This window comes from Thamnophis elegans, chromosome 11 (genome assembly GCF_009769535.1).
Source record: "Thamnophis elegans isolate rThaEle1 chromosome 11, rThaEle1.pri, whole genome shotgun sequence".
In the NCBI taxonomy this organism is placed as follows: domain Eukaryota; kingdom Metazoa; phylum Chordata; class Lepidosauria; order Squamata; family Colubridae; genus Thamnophis; species Thamnophis elegans.
This window is the reverse complement of record NC_045551.1, coordinates 20,002,585-20,019,796: the sequence shown is the minus strand read 5'-3', so window position 1 is coordinate 20,019,796 and position 17,212 is coordinate 20,002,585. Positions and strand designations below refer to the sequence as shown.

At 44.7% G+C, this 17,212-nt stretch overlaps 1 protein-coding gene across 5 annotated transcripts in view; it reads right to left on the bottom strand.

Moving 5' to 3' along the window:
• The window catches only part of PHKA2 (phosphorylase kinase regulatory subunit alpha 2), a 117,444-nt gene that overhangs the window by 93,210 nt on the left and 7,022 nt on the right, over positions 1 to 17,212 (bottom strand). For 4 of the 5 annotated variants that reach the window (XM_032226969.1, XM_032226965.1, XM_032226967.1 and 1 more), the window contains 4 exons: positions 9,992 to 10,089; positions 6,240 to 6,398; positions 4,920 to 4,967; positions 3,474 to 3,642 (listed from right to left, as the gene is read on the bottom strand). In XM_032226969.1, the coding sequence (XP_032082860.1) occupies positions 3,474 to 3,642; positions 4,920 to 4,967; positions 6,240 to 6,398; positions 9,992 to 10,069 (454 nt within the window). In that variant the 5' untranslated portion in view covers positions 10,070 to 10,089. Of the gene's footprint in view, positions 1 to 418; positions 603 to 3,473; positions 3,643 to 4,919; positions 4,968 to 6,239; positions 6,399 to 9,991; positions 10,090 to 17,212 lie in introns of those variants that run through there. The other variant, XM_032226971.1, reaches the window with a different exon arrangement.

Below are 17,212 nucleotides of genomic sequence, written 5' to 3'. Positions count from 1 at the left end.
CTAGCCTGTGAATGCTCACCCGTCGTTCCGGGGAGAGGAAGACCCTTCCTAGTGTTACCTGGACAGCAACAAAATGTCGTCCAGATAACAAAGAATGCGGATTGGCAGGGAGCAGAGGTGAGCAGCTACGATCACAAGAACCTTGGTAAACACCCTCAGGACCAATGACAGGCCAAACGGAAGGGTGCGATAGTGGAAGTGATTCCCTGCATAGGAGAAGCAAAGGAATTGCCTGTGCCCCACCAGGATGGGGACATGGAGGTATCCTTCCGTGAGGTCCACCAAAGAGTGGAAGTCGTTTGGGCAGACGCTCTCCAGGATGGACTGCAGGGAATGCATTCTGAACCTCCGCTAAACTATAAATTTGTTTAGAATGGCCTAAATTTGGAGGAGATGCCTGATTTCCTTTTCTACCAACCTTGATTTCAGAGTGTTCTTGGAGACCGGACACATGATGAAATGCTGCGGGGTGGTGGTGGAGAGAAACTCCAGAGCTAGGCCGAATCTGATAGTTCGCCAGACCCACTCGTCGTTGGTGGTGTCTCCCCAACGATCAGCAAAGACCGATAGGCAACCCCCAATGGGGAGTGCCATCAAGGAGTTACTTCTGCTTCCGGAAAGGACGATTGGGACTTCCTCTGAAGGGCTTCTTGGAGGAGAAGCATTGGTTGTTCCTTCCAGATGTGTCATAGGAGGAAGGTCCCTGTCTAGGGGGGGTGACGTTGGGGACGGGGATAGTTGTAGCCCCCGTCCGTCCCTCGAAAGGACGTTCTGCGAAAAAAGGAAGGTTTAGAATCAGACTTGCGAGCAGAAGGAAGAATCTTCCTTTTGTCCTTCGACTCAATCAAGAGAGGCTCAAATGGGGCGGGGGGCAAAGGGAAGCTAAGCAGAAAATGGGGAGGAGGCAAGTCTCCATTTTGCCATGGCATCCGTCTGCCATTGCTTTAGCCATAAGAGACGTCTGCTGGACACAGAGGAGGCAATGGCCTTTGAGGCAAAGAGTAGTGCATCCAGAGACGCATCCACAGAATACTCGATGGCAGCCTTAAGCTTACTGATTTCTTGATGAGACCTAGAGTCTGAGGGCGGGAGCCTGCCTTGCAGTTGCTCAAGCCAGCGTAGGGCAGCTGTGTTGAAAAAGGATGCCGAAGAGGCAGCCCGCACTGCCCACGCTGAGGCTTGATGACCTTTGACCAGTGTCTGTTCGAACCTCTTGTCCTGGGACAGCCGTAGCTGCATTAGGGGACGAGAGGGCCACCACTGGGGGGGGGGGGTCTATGGAAGGGACCTCCAATAGCTTTGAAAGTTCAGGACCAATGTTATAAAGCTGCTTATCCAGGGAGGAGGGGAGAGGCCCCAACCCCAGAGAAGCCCACTGATTCTGGACCACCTCCAGAAAAAGCTTGGGGGAAGGACCACGTCCTTCTCAACCATAGGACGAGAGAAAAGTGGATCAGCTTTGTCTGGTTCTGAAGCGGAGGTTGGTTTGGAGGTTGGGATGCCGGAGACCTTTTCAGCCTTGAACAGAAGAGAATGAAATAAAACAGGTTTAAAAAGTCCCACCAAGGTAGAAGGGGCAGGTGTCAGGTCCTCATCATCCAAGAGATCAGAGCCTCTGACAGCCTGCTCCTCAGTCTCTAGGGAAGACGCTTGGGAAACAGAGTCAGAAGGGGCCCTATCCGTGAGAGAGGAATGTCCCTTATCCTTCCTGGAGTTTTTGGAAGTCTTGGAAGTTGAAGCCGCAGGAGCACGATGTTGAAGGCCTACTGCAATGCCATGCTCAATGGCAGCTGAAATAATATCAACCATACCAGAGGGGTAATAGTGGATGCCCCTAGGGCTGGGATTAACAACGTCCAGATCTGGAGTTAAGCTCCTTTCCCCTTCAGACCTGTTCTCAACTGGAAGCCAACCCAATCTTCAGGCTGAAGAGGGGAACCAGGAATGGAAATGTCTCCATCTGTATCAGTGGAGAGCTCCCTAGGGGGACTTCGTGCTCTTGGCAAAGGAACTGAAGGAGGTTGGGAAGAGACCTCATAATGCTTGGATTTGGCCTGGGCCTTACGGGGAACAGAAACTGGGGTCCTGCCCTGTTTTTTATCTGGGACCTTATCCTGTGGTAAATTGGGCCTGGAGGCCTTGGATGAATCCTCCTGCTCAGAACTGCCCCGCTTCCTTGTTTTTGCTTCAGTAGGGGCAGAAGGGTGGACAGTAGCTGGAGGGGACTCCACAGGGGACCCGGGGACATCGGCATCAGACCCATTGGTGGCCATTATTCACAACCTCTTGAGTTGCAGGAATTCCACAAAATGGCCACTGGTTTTCCTGCCTAAACAAGATGGCCACCAGGAGCGATGAGTTCTATGAGGGAGCGTTAGAGTGAGCTAACAATGCCAGTGAGTTCGCTAATGGCCTCCTGGCCGTTCCTCAGGTCGCTGCGTCGCTGGCACGATGAGGAGAGGCCGCCCGAGCCGGAATGCCAGAAGGCAGCAAGCAGGCTAGCAGAGGCGGCACGCCAATCAGGCCATTGGATTGGCGGCAACAAGAGCTGAGGCTGCGATTGAACGATGGCAGCAGCGGCGGCTGTGAATTGGTGGCGGCGGGAGCAGCATAGTTCAAACGGTAGCCTTCGCACAGCCGCACAGCCTCACAGAGCAGAGAAAGGCGCCAAAGGGGGAGATCGCCAGTCGCAACACAGCAGGGATGGCGGCAAAAGAGGCCGGAGGGATATACCCATGGGCCTGTTGCTCTGTTGACGAGTCGTAGGGCCTGGAAGAGGCCCCTGGCCTGAAGCCCTCCTGTGAGGCTCAGGGAAGCCACAGATTCTATGAAAGTCATGTAAGAATAAATTTGAAATAGATATAGCCAATTAACCAAATTAGGATGAAATTTAGATGAAAAAGCTTGCCAATTAGTCAAATAAAGGCAGGAGAGATCAAAAAACACAGCCAGTCCAAGGATAGGACTGAGTCTAAGCTAAGAGGAGCTACCACGGAGGGTGTGTTTTATCAACTCAGTCCTATTGGATACTGACAGAGTTAACTCATGTCTGGATGATATCTCCACCTACTAGGAGAATGAAGTATTCATGTTCTTACTCCATTCAGTAGCTTATGATTCTTAAAGGAAATTTCTCACATAAACAAATTTTAAAAGAAGCATGGGCATATAGGTGCTTTTCTTAAAATACAATCCTTTGCCAAACAATGTTTACAATTTATACTTAAACTCTTGTTAAAATATTTCAGGAAACAACATTTAATAGATGAACCCTTAAGGATGAGGAAGACTAAGAATTTTAGCCAGCTACTAGAGGCATGAATGCCAACTTATCCACTCCTGCTTATTGAGAATTGCAAAACAATTAACAAATTGAATATTGAACTTAAAAATTTTTTTACAGCTAGCTGATATGACAACACTGAACTTTTCTTAGAAATTCCAAAGGTCACTATTATTATGACATAGCTTACCTGATGCTGTCATCTGAGCCAGGAAGAGAAGGTAAAGGGAAGTTGCATCTACTTGCAGATGTCCCCACTTGTCATCTGCAACTACTGTTCCACAAGTGGCTGTGTTATATTTGGCATGCAAGCAATCCTTGGTACTCTGAGTGTGCTTGAACTTTTCAACCTTATCTACCTAAGGAAATCAGGCAACATTCCAAAATCAGTTTTTAAAGCCCAATCTTTCATAATTATGATTTTGTCTCAGGACCCAAATTTTGGCAGAGTTTAATTTCAGGAGCTTTCATTAACAAAACTTTAATAAAATATTGTGCATGCATGTGCGCACATCTTTGAATCAGTTCTGACTTTTAGCAAATGCCTTGCAGGGTTTTTGGCTAAATATCAGAAATGGTTTGCCGCTGCCTTACTTCTAGGGTTGAGAAAAAGTAACTTGCTCAAAGACAGATAAATCTAATAAATAACTAAATAAAGTCACTGACTGGCTTTTTGCTTAAGACAAGACTAGAACTTATGATCTCCCAATTTCTAGCCTGGTACCTAAGCACAACACCAGACTGACTTTTTCTCATTCTTATTCAAAATATTTATCAAAACCCAAATCTAATTGAGCAGATTACTTTTGAATGGAATATTTAGTCTAGTGTGGCAACATATTACTGCAACAGTAACACCTTGGATTAAAAAAAAACAGATGAAAACTTAACTTCCAGTCACTCTGTAATCAGATATATTTTACATCACATTGGGATAACTAGCGAAAATACAAAATTTGGAATTAGGTAGAATTCTTAATTTTCAGCTGCTAAACAGGGATATAAATTACTCTAAATGTGGCCAATACATCATGCCTAAAATATCATAGAAACAAACCTGAGTTTGATACAATTGCCAAACCAATTCATGATCATGTTCTTATCAATGTAAACAAAATGGAGTTTTACTTAAAGAAAAAAAAATTAGCTCTCTAAATAACTAATTTCAATCCAAAAATAAGCAAGGCTTCATTTACTGTTTTTATTTATCTATTTATCTATCTGTCTATCTATTTTATCTTATAGTCCTTTAATTTGGAGTAGAGTTTACTGTAGCTAAGAAAGCATACTTTGTTATTTACTTATGTGATCTATAAATTGCATATGTGTAGTTGACACATATTGACTGGAACTGAACAATTTTGGTCAGATTTTGGGGCAGGGAGGGGAACCTTGGAACCATTTAAAGTAGTACTATAAACAGATATATTACAGAAACTTAATACATTGATTATAACTCTTTCCTGTAAAGAGAAGGCGGGGATCACACAGTCAAAAATCAGTTTTTTCCCACAATCTTAGAAGGACTCCAGGGTTACTAAACAGTGTTCTTTACACCAAAACTCATAGTCACTTTAATTAGATTTTATGACATTGCTTATAAATTAAGTTAATAAAGATCCATGTTGCTTTTTACCTGTCTCATCATACATTGCAAGAGCCCCCGCATTAGTTTCACAACATTCTATGGAAGTAAAAGAATAAGAAAAATCATTACTATCTAATTTAATTTTTAGAAGGTATACTTACAGTATAACTAATGATCAATGCTCATGCAAAAATTGAATATCTAGATCTATGCATTTATATACGGTTTTGTGGAATCCTTCCAATATTTAAGAAAACACTTGTCTTAGATCAGCGGTCCCTAATTTTTGCATCTTGACGGCCCGGCTAGGGGGAGAGGCAGGGGTGGGATTGAAAAATGTTAGCAACCAGTTCACTGCCCAATTGCTGGGTGGGCGTGGCCATGGCCTGCTCGGCCTCCTGCACCAGGGGAGGGGGTGTTTTGCTCTCCTCCAGCCTTCAGGAGGACGAAAATGGCCTGCCCTGGGCTCCAGAGATCATCCGGAGGCCCTCCAAGGCTGGCAACAGGCCTGTTTCCAAACTTCCAGGAGGTTCATTTTTTGCCCTCCTCAGGCTCCGGAGGCTTTCCCTGAGCCTTCAGGAGGGCGAAAATGGCCTGCCTCAGGCTCCGGAGACCATCCAGAGGCCCTCTGAAGGCTGGAAATGGGCCCATTTCCAGACTTCCAGAAGGCCTTGGATAGTAATGATTTTTCGCCCTCCCAGAGCTTCCATGCGGGCCCTGCACTTACCTGGCATGATGAACAGGCCGTGTGGAGACTCCTGGGAGGGCGGGGCGGTCCTTGCAACAATCGGTTTGGTGAACCGGATGCAAAATTAACATCTGGTTCATCTGAACCGATGCAAACCAGCTGAATCCCACCCCTGGAGAGAGGCGAGCTAGCATGCACAGCACACACATGCAGCACACTCACAAGTGGCCGCCAACCTGCCGATTGTGCAAGTTGAGCTGCGTGTGCATATACACACACTCTGGCCAGTGACTCATGCAGCCAATTTTGAATGGGTCATGGCCCGGGGGTTGGGAACCTCTGTCTTAGATAACGTTTTGACATATTAAAGATGTGCTGTCAATTTATGATAAATTAATCAAGATATCATAATATTAAAAGAAGCTGGCGCACCAAAAGCTTTAAAGGAAAATTGTTGTTATTAAAAATCCATGTTTATCTTTTTTAAATTCTGAAGTTTTAACATTACTCCCAAATTAACAGATTTTGTAATGTATTTAAAATGAAGGACATATTTTTAGAAAAGCATTGATACCATTTACATGTGCGTGTTCGTGTATATATGTATGTATGTATGTATGTATGTATGTATGTATGTATGTATTCACATATAAGGAAATAAGTGTAATCGCAATGTGTACCTGTTCTAATTCATATGCTTTGGCTTTATCTTCATCCCGGTCTGCATTCTTCCTGTAGGCCATCCCTAGGCCCCAGACAGCCAAAATGCTGTATATGTTATCTCGCACCCAAGCATCTTTTTGCTCTGTGCTGGCAGAAAGTAGTCCTGTAATTGGATTCTAAATTTAAAAAAAATGAATGGAAGCAAAATAAGAAGCAATTTATTAAATAGGATGTAGAGAATTACTGTTCCATAGTGGTTGAGAAGTAAAGCTGAGAATTAGGAAGAGTTTTTCCCCAAATCTAATCTCTATAATGAGAGCAGATGGCGATGGTGGGCACGCTACTATTTACCGTATTTTTCGGAGTATAAGACGCACCGGAGTATAAAACGCACCAAGATTTTGAAGAGATAAATTAAAAAAAACAAAAACCAGTTTTTGCCCTCCCCGGCTCCTAGGAACACTCTGCAGGCCTCCCAAACCTTTTTTTTTGGGGGGGGGGGTGGGGCATGCAGAGAGTTAGGGAGGCCTACAAAGTGCCTCTGGGGGCTGAGGAGGGCAAAAATGTGGTGCGTGGGGGCTTTTATTGATCTCAAATCCACTTTTCTCTATCCCTCCCATGGCAGGGCAGTACTAAACATCTCTGTCCACACTTTATTTTTTCCCTTGGGCTGGCAGCTTGCTTCTTCTCTTCAACAAGGAGCCAAAGACACGCGGGGCTGCTGAACGGCTGCCGCCATTCTCAACCAGGCAGGAATGGGTGGGGATCCCTTCCATTTGTTTTAAAGGTTCTTCGCAGTGGTGCCTGAGTGGTGAAAGGAAAGCCCAAAGAAAATGGACCGGCAAGGTAGCTGGGCACAATAGCAGGAATAGCAATAAGCACTGCATGACAGATCCAGGAGGATTGGGGTGGTGGGGTGGAGGAAGGGAAGAGGACTGAACTTTTCTGCACGAAGGCTTTTTCTTAGGGCAGTAGATTGGGAAGTTAAAAACCTGGAATGGGATACAATCAAGCTTGATTCAAAGGCTTTGGCTCCTGAGATTGCTGCACTACCACCCAAAATCTCGTTACTGTGATCTTTGCCACCTGGAATCGTCCGAGAAGGGACAGGTGAAGCGGGCACTGTGTGAGAGGTGTAAAGTAAGGTGGTTGCTGCTTGGCCTCCCCCTTCTCCAGACAACCCAGTCGGAGGGTGGTCGGCTTCTGCTCCTCCCCCGGGAGACAGATCTGGCCAGGAGGAACGCATGCCCTGTTATTGCAATCAGGGAGGAAAAAGAGCATTTCAGGCGGTGGGCAGTTCCAGGCTGCAGGGATTGCCTGCTGCCTGAAATGCTCTTTTTCCTCCCCAATTGCAAAAAAGGGGCATGAGTTCCTCTTGGCCAGATCCATCTCCCGGCCAGGAGCAGGAGCCGACCGCCCTCCAACTGGGTTGTCTGGAGAAGCGGGAGTCCGAGCAGCGAGCCATCTTGTCTTACGCCTACTGTGCAATGCCCGCTTCACCTGCCCCTTCTCCAGATGACGCAGGCAGCTATATTCGGAGTACAAGACACACCCAGATTTTCAGCCTCTTTTTTGGGGGGAAAAGGTGAGTCTTATACTCCAAAAAATACAGTAATTAAATAACATAAGTCTATTAGAAAACAATACCAGGTACATTATAGGGTTACTTAAAAAAAAATTAAATGAAAAACACAACACATTGAGACAATGGCCACAAAGTTCCATTTACTTCCCTTTGATGAACAGGAAGCTTTTACATAGAATTAAGACATTCTAAGTTGCCATTTGGTAAGCCTCACCAGGTTGATGAGGCTTACCAAATGGCAATTCAGGAAAATATTCAGAGATGTAACTGTCTTGAAAGTAGCACAGCTCTATAGATGCCACATTGGAATACAGTAGTTCAATTGGAAAGTGATCAAAGCATGATTGACATGCTACATATGGCACTACAGGCACATGAGATGAATTTGGGCAAAATACATGTTGATCACAGCAGTTCAAGCAGGAGCTATGAGTCAAAGAAGATGCCCAAATTGACTACTAGTCCTGAAGAGGGAGTGCAATTCCATTCAGGAAGAAAGAAGGAACTACTTCAAACTTAGAGAGTTGAAATATTCATAGCTGCTCAATCCTGTCAGAGTTGACCCTGTTTGTTCTTTCTCACCCAGATTAGATATTGAGGCAAGATCTTTCCAGCATCACCTAGCTGATCATTGGCCAAGACATATAGCTGGGTATCATCAACATAGTGATGATACGGGACCTCACAATAATGTATGACATCACCTTATGAAGATGCTAAACTGAGGAGCAAGTGCACTGAGCATTGAGGAACCCAAAACAGGAGAAGCCTCTACCTCCCCTGCCTCACTAACCCCAAATGGGTCTGAATACAGAGAAAATAAATAAACCTTTAGTACACCCTGCTTCCCACTCCTAATCCCACTCCAGAAGGATAGATACTATGATCAATGGTATCAAAAGCCACCGAGAGATCAAAAACAGGACAGTTTCATATCCCTGCCTGAACTCTGCTAAAGGTAATCAACAAACACAATCAATGCCATCTCAATAGTCTCCTCCAGATGAGAAGGTGGCAAACAAATCAAATATATATCAATATAAATAAAATAAATACAAATCTAATAAATAAAATAAATACAAATCTAATAAAATACAAATCTAATAAATAAATAAATAAATACAAATCTAATGAATAAAATAAATACAAATCTAATAAATAAAATAAATACAAATCTAATAAATAAAATAAATACAAATCTAATAAATAAAATAAATACAAATCTAATAAATAAAATAAATACAAATCTAATAAATAAAATAAATACAAATCTAATAAATAAAATAAATACAAATCTAATAAATAAAATAAATACAAATCTAATAAATAAAATAAATACAAATCTAATAAATAAATATTGTGCATTAGTTAAAAACCAGACTGAATTAAATAAATATACTTACTACTTTCTTTGCTATACTGGTTTTTCAAATATTAGTTGTTTTATAGTTTCTTATTATTACTGTCCTAATTACAATTTACTCCATTCCCAAGTACCCCATAGGCAACCAAACGCTTTTCGCCCAAATGGAGAAATGACAGAGACTCAAAGTTTTGTGTGCTTGCAAAGGGGACATTTTGAAAAGGAGTGATTAGCTCCGTCCCCTTTGCAAGCAGACAAAGGTTTGTCTCCTGGGTGAAAAGTGTGCAGCAGAGTCAGGTGGAGGCTATGGCGATCCCAATGCATCACCTACTCTGCCCCACCATCTCTCAGCTTGCCTGCTGCTGCGCCAAACAAACACCCATGCAGGGCATCGGAATCTGCCTCCCTCATTCCCCATTGCTCTGCCTCCACCTGCTGCTGGTGCCTCTGCCATCGCACAAGCCTCCCATGAGTTAGGCAGCAGAGTAGCACATCTGGATCGCCTATCTTCTCCCTCCCTGCACCTCTGCCTCCAAGCTTGGACTTTTAGGTATTCGTGCTGTGCCAACGGGCTGGTGGGCTGTAGCTGCTGATGGACACCATCAGCCCCTGCGCGCTCGCTGCCTCCCGTGCTGGCCACACCCATTCCCCTAGAATTATTTTCAGGGTAGGGCTTATATTAGGCCCACCTCCAAAAATTAGGCTTTGGATGTCATGCAATAGGGCAATAACTTCAAATATCTGACACAGGACATTTATCTATAGAGTCAACAAATCTAGAGAAATGTGCCATATCAAAACCGGTAATGTACTATACTCACCTGATAATTCAAAATTGTCTGTTGAACAAGCCGAGCGTAGCCATCTAGGCGGACTCCAGAATTGCTCCTGCTCCTCATTTCCAATCTCCTCACAATCCCTTACAAAACATGAAAAGTGTGGTTAGGTACTGTGCGGGTTGACAGAGTGCCTTTCTTTCTCTCTAGCATCCGTTAGTACTTGTGGTTCATTTGCTCATTAACACACAGAACTGCAATTCTTGCTGGCAACAGCCAACAGACAAAATGCACAGACTAGGCCTTCTCTGGATTCCATCTGCCAGCCAATGTCGGCTGGCGACACCCCTGGGGAGGTCCTTCTCTGTTGCAGCTCTGGCCCTCTGGAACGAGCTCCCCGTTGAGATCCGGACCCTCACTACCCTTCCAGCCTTCCGCAAAGCGACTAAGACCTGGCTGTTCCGGCAGGCCTGTGGCTGTTGAGTTGTCCAGCCCCACTTCAGATTTGTGACTGTTGTGTAATTTTAAACTGTTGTTTATTTTTTTTATATCCCCTCTCCCTTTTATTGTAAGCCGCCCTGAGTCTCTTTTGAGAGTGGGCGGCATACAAAATTTAATAAATAAATAAATAAAATAAATAAAATAAAGAGCAGCTATTAACAAGCAGATACGAGTGGAAGAAGGCGGGGCTTAGCAGTGAGAAGATGGAGTTTCAGGCTACTCCTGAAATTCCTCTATACCGAAGGATTTTTGGACGGGTTCTTTGAACTCTAGCTGTCCCGTAGACCAGTGGTCCCCAACCTTTTTATCGCCGCGGACCAGTCAGACGAGCCTCCCTTGGCCTTCCGGACCGGCGGGTGGGAAGGCGGCCATCCTGGGCGCGCGTTCCGCAGGGCGGGGGGGGGGGGGCTTCCTTCACGCCAAGGCCGACAGCCCGCAAGGCCGCCCCGCCTCCTCCTCCTCGGCTGCCGGGGGAAGGGAGGGGGAACCGACCCCGCGATCCGCTCGCTCGGGCAGCCCTTTTTCCTCGCTGCAGTTCGGCGGGGGGAAAAGATGGCGCCGTGTCCTACTTCGGGCGGGCAGGCGGCTGGCGCGGCGGAGGCCGGCTGCTTCCGAGGGGGTGGGCCTCCGCGCCGCGCTCCATGAAGGAAAGAGGGGGAGAAGGCGGGCTGCGGCCGAAGGGCCCCCGAGAGCCCCGCCGGCCTGACGCAAAAAGCGCTTCGGCGGAGCGGCGGGGGGGAGGGGCGGGAGGCAGGTGACACTCCAGGAGGGGGGGCAGAGCTGCGCCGCGAGTCTTACGTAAAGCCCCCCCTCCCCGCCTCGGCGGAGGAAAACATCTCCCACCTGGGTGGGGCTGCGCGCGAAGCGCCTCTCGGAACAGCGAAGCTCCCCAAGTTCCCCCGAAACGGCCGCGCTGCGCCCCTCCCCCCTGCAACCTTAGTTTCTCCTTGGGAGGAAAATGCAGCGCCGCCGCCCCCTCCTGCCCCCCCCTCGTCATTCCACGGGGCAGGCGGGCCGGGCGAGTCCGCGGACAAAGTTTCGCCTCCCAGGCAGCCTCCGCCAGCAGCATCCCAAGTTCGGGCCGAGGCCGCTGCCGCCGCCCCCTCCCTCCCGGGGCGAGCAGAGCAAGAGGGCGGGGGGGAGATCGGGCCTCCCCTCGCCCCCCCAGCCCCGCACATCTGGGGCAGCGGGGGGGGCAGAGAAAGGGCACGTTCATGAGGACTACAAAGTTGCAAATATGGCCCCCGGCCGCTGCAGCGATCATGGCCCCCAGCCGCTGCGCAGCCCGGTGCCAGGTACTCCACGGCCCGGCACCGGTCCGCGGACCGGGGGTTGGGGACCACTGCCGTAGACGACAGTGAAGGTGAGGAGAGACCCAGGACCTCAGAGATACCCGCAAATCTCTGGGGGGGGGTATTAACTCCTCGTGCCAATTCCTTTTTGGATTAGCTGCGTGCTAACTGAAACTGCAGGTTGCCCCTAAGAATGGTAGAAGTGATGTCATCTGGTAAGCTGATTTTATTATCCAAGAGAGAATGTTCGCGTTAAAAACTTAAGATAACTGAAACCAAAGAACAGGAAAATTTAGCGGCGAATTGGCTTTTTTTAATGGATTTATGGCTGGTGGTTACTTTACTTCTTAAATGCTTCAAGAAACTCCTCGACATCCTCCCCCCTCTGAATCTCCCTAAGTGGATCGTAAAATTTATTTTCTACTAATTAGCCCGTCACGATTCGACACTTTTATTACTTTATTACTTGGCTTTGTTTACGATCAGTGCACAGCCTGTAAGAGACTAAGAAGTCTGTGGGGAAAAAAAGAGAGCTTGCAATTTTTAACTACGACACATCATGGCGTCCCAAAATACCTCTAAGATTTCATTTCAGATTCTTTTTTCCACATGCAGAGGACTTTTTGACTCTTATCAAAGGCTGGAAAGAAAATTGGATCATCTGATTTTAAAATATGAAGTAAAAACTGAGATCGTTGAATGTTTAAATGCTCCTGAAATACAAACGGAAAATGTGAGAAATGGTGTCTGGTCTATCTCAGAGGAAGAAAGGAGGGGGGGAGCTATAAAGAAGACTCATTTAAAAAGACAGAGCGCAGGAGGAATGGAAAATCCACCCTTGAGAATTAAAGTTAATTTGGAAAATTTTACAAGCCCAGGACAACATTATTATTTCATCACTGACATTCAGAGTCCAAAGGTGCCAAAATATCTTTGTCTGGATTTGCTTATGAAAACATTTGGTAAATTTATCCAACGCGTGGCAATTGGCTGGAGAAGATCTTGCTATTGGAGAGACACTGGCTGATAGATGGAAGAACGTAATTTAAAATCTAGCTAAATCTGATTACCTTAATGTGTAATAGATATAGCTGAATAATGACTGATATGGATAGTAATATATATAATTTGGAACTGGCTGATAGATTGAAGAATACAATTGAAAACTAGTTAAACCTAATTGCTTTTTCTTGTAACAGATATAGTTGAATAATAATTGATATTGATAGTAATGTATATAATGTGGAGTTGATATGATAACTAACAATTGGAAGATTATACATAAAGAGTATTAACTACAATAATTATCACTATTAAAAAACTAAATAAAATACATACAATTAAATGCTAATCAATACTGGGAAAATGTTATGATATATGATATAATTAAATATTATGGATGTCCAGCTAAAATAGGATATGAGGATTTGATGATAATAGAGGATTTTACAAATAAGTAAATGAATTGTCAGCATGTGTTATGGATTAATTATGTAATGTATAGCTAAGGATGAAGGATGTTTAAATAACCATAGGTAATTAAAACTGGAGGTATAATGATGTTGATATGGTAAATATTCGAGTTAAGATATTTGAATTAATATGAGTTAATGGAAGAGAAGCACCAAAAGCATGTTGTAACCAGTTGATATACTTCTTTTTTTTCTCATGATAGACACCTGTGTTTTGTTTTGTTTTCCTGCCTTGTCTCTTGTCGTTTTTGTCTTTTTTTGTATTATTTTTTGTATTATTATTTTTATTTTTTATTTTAATTTTTATTTTTTATCTGTCCTTTTTTTTTTTTTTTTTTTCCTCTCCCACCGGTGTGGGCAGGGATTGTTCAAGACTATTACTTTCATCAATATTTCTAGATAATAATTACAGTTAAATGAAAATGGATATATAATAATGCTTTAGTTAATATGAGTTATGTTGGTTGACTGTGGAGGAGATGTACCAAAACTTATCTGTAATTGATTGATACATTTTCTACAGATGTAAAGAAAGATGTGTACCTGTTTTCAACTAAAATTAAAAAACATTTATTAAAAATAAATAAATAAATAAAAAAAAAACAAGCAGATACGAGTTTCCCATTTAGCCTAGATACCAGGTGCAGTCAAAATGATACCTTGCAACTTATATACATCTATATGAAAGCAAACTTATCTTTTCATATGAATAACTACCACTGCTAATTACTATGCCACATTAAAATACTACAGCTAATAGCTGTACTTGTGTGCATAAATATCTGTTAAATAATTTATCAACATAAGGATTTTACTGTTCCATTTTTGTTCTAGGAATCTCAGACAGTTTGCATGGGATTTCTTTTACATTTATCCTTACAAGGATCTTGCTGGGGGGCGGGGGGGAGGTGGAAATACTGTAGCAGATGTACATCTTGAATAGGCAGTTATATGAATCAGTGCTCCCGATTTGTTTAATATATTACTACCTATAATACAGTTATAAACACAACCATGATTTTGATAAAAAGGACATCACAAACAACAGTAGACAAGCGCAAATCATTTCCAAAAAAGTATTTGCTGGCAGGCAAGGTTCTCCTATAAATTTGCTCTGGGAAGTTGTGAAGCATCTACAGAAGCTCAGCATGACTGCTTCAAAGTTCTATTATCTTGTAAGTATCTTATGGCAAACTGTACCTCCTCACAAGACTTTGGAGACATTTAAAGCACACACATTTTCCAGCTAAAATGCCTCCTTAGTGGCTTCAACAGATACAAAACAAGTGATCAAATGATTTGCATCAGCCTAATATTAGTGACTGGGTTCACATATTGTATTATTAAAGCAGTAGTGAGCAACACTAAGGAGATATTCAGATCAAGTCAATGTCAACCATCCCAATTTGCTAGCCAGCAAAAGAAGCTCCTGAGACATTTTTATTCTCCAAGAGTATACTTTACTGAAAAGCCATGTGGGTACAGAAGTGGAAAAGCCAGATCTAACATTCTGTGTGTCACCGCATAAGATAAATTCCCCTTTTCCCCCACCTGGTCCTCCCATAGTCCTTTGTCCACCAATCAGTTTGCACCTGGGTTGTTTTAAGAACAATCTGCTCATCTTGGACATTTTCATAGTTGGTATCCTAGTAGTGGAACTGTCTTTGGCTCCAGATGGCACACTTGCATTCCAGAGTTTCCCTCCCATACCACCCTTATATTACAATGCCTTCACTCCTCCCTCCCATTATTGTTCTCTGGTTGTAAATAGGCTGCTAGCGAGTTAACCATGACATGCCAACCCTCCAGAAAGAAACATTATTCATACACTAGTCTTTATATACAATCATCCTATCGGGATCAATTTGGATCATTTGCATAGAACTTCTGAGTAAGCCTGGGAGCACGGACATTCCCTGCCACCACCCACTCTGCCTCCACTAAGGGAATCCCTTTCCACAAAACCAAATATTGCAACTTCCTCTTTTGGTACTGAGAGTTAAGGATTTCTTTGACCTCAAAATGCATCTTTCCACTTACCCTTGGGGGGGGGGGGGGAGACAGTGGCTTAAAAGCTGGCCTTAAAAGTAGACATATGACAGTGTTTCAACAAACTGCAGTGAAACACTGGGTGAATATGCCTGAGATTTTTGGGTAATTTGAATTCCACTATCACCAGATTTACAATCTGGATAATGGGGAAATGACCTATGTATTTAGAGCCCAACTTCTTGCAAGGCTGTCCCATCTACAGGAACTTCATGGACAGCTACACCTCCTGCCCTATCCTAAACTCTCTCTGGGGTGCTCTCCTTCTTGTCAGCATGTCACTTTTGCACTTCCCTTTCTCCGCCTTTGCATACTATAGGCCAGATAGCTTTTCGTTGTACTCATCCACTCAGCCAAAGAGGTTGATGAAGGAAACTTAAGGAAACTCTGGCATAGGCACAAATTCCATCACAGTAGCCACTCAAACAGGGGTAAACCAGCAGTGGGATCCACTTCCCTACCGGTTCACAAATGTGAGTGCGCGACAGTAGGGAAAAAGCGTGTCTGATTACCTCTCACCAAAAACCTCCACCAGGTCACAATATTCTTTGGGAATCAGCAGTTTTGACCTATTACTCTCTTTTAGTGTATTGGCTGTTTCTATTTTCACTTTCTTAACCATAGGCGCGTGGCGACTTCTTAGCACTTTGCCTAACTCATGCTATTTTGATGTTTTCCTTCACATCCGCCATTTGTCTCTGTCTCAATTGACAGATGGGCTCCATTTTTTCAACCATGCTGGGCCCAGGACCATGGTCTCTGACATCCCCGGGTCACAATAAATCACTATGTGGGTCCCAACTTTTAGCTTCACAGGTTCAATTAGGGAGGTCGCTGGCACTCCAAACTGTCTAGCTGGGAAAATGCTATGGGCTCCCTTAGCTTCATTCCTAGCTTCTCTACCACTTGGGGACTGACCAGGCATCTGGTGCACCTCGAGTCCAACCAGGTCATAATGGTCCACTTTGCTCCTGAGGAGTACACCAAAATTTGCACCCTAGGAATCAGGGATGATTGTGTCACTTCCCATCAGGTCATCTTCTCTTTCGTTGTTGCTCTTATAGAAGACTGGTCTAGTCTTCACAGGGGGTGGAGTTTCGTCCCCCTCACTGAATGGATGGAAGAACTCTACAAGGTTCTGGAGGGGTTTTCCTCCTCTGGATGTAAACGCCCTCCTCCCTCCCCTGGGAGCTGCTCATCTCTCTGTTGGTTGGTGGGGTCAAGTCTCATGCCCGGTGTGTTCATGGAACTCCATCAGGTCAATCTCCACCTCCATGGCCATGCGGTACCATGTTCACGGCACTCCCTGGGCAGGTAATTCTGCTACAGATCCTTGTTTAACCTGTCTCTGAAATGTTGAACTAGCAAGTGCTAAGGCCAGTCTCCTAGGTGGCTGGCCAGGAGGCAGAAGTCTTGGATGTACTCAGTCACTTGTCATTTCTTTTCCTTTAGGGAATGCATACGGGCTTCTATGTTGAGCTGCCATAGGGTCCTCGAATCGTTCTAGTAGGGTTTGCATGAAAGCATCAAGGTCATCAATCTCTGGGGCTTCTTTGTCATGCAGTGACACCAACCACTCTGAAGCACTCTCCTCCAGGTTGACCACAATGACATGGACCCAACTCGTGTCATCTGGGTACATCACCCTATAACGTCCCATATGGTGAAAAACGTGAGCCAGAAATGGGCTCAGTGGCTTGGTCCACCAAGGGAGGTGTCTGCCAATCTTCCATATTAGAATATATCCAGGAGGTAGAATGCCAGCTGCCACCACTGGTGCTAGGACCCCGGCTGCAAGCCGTTGTGTCAAGCCCCCAACCATTGCTTGTGCATTTGGTGCTGCCAGTTGCAGTGGAGGAAGAGGCATGGCAAAGGTCATTGTTGCTTATGTTGGGACTCCAGTCTCAGCTACAGCAGCTGGTGCCATTGGTTGGAGTGTAGGAGGGGGAATC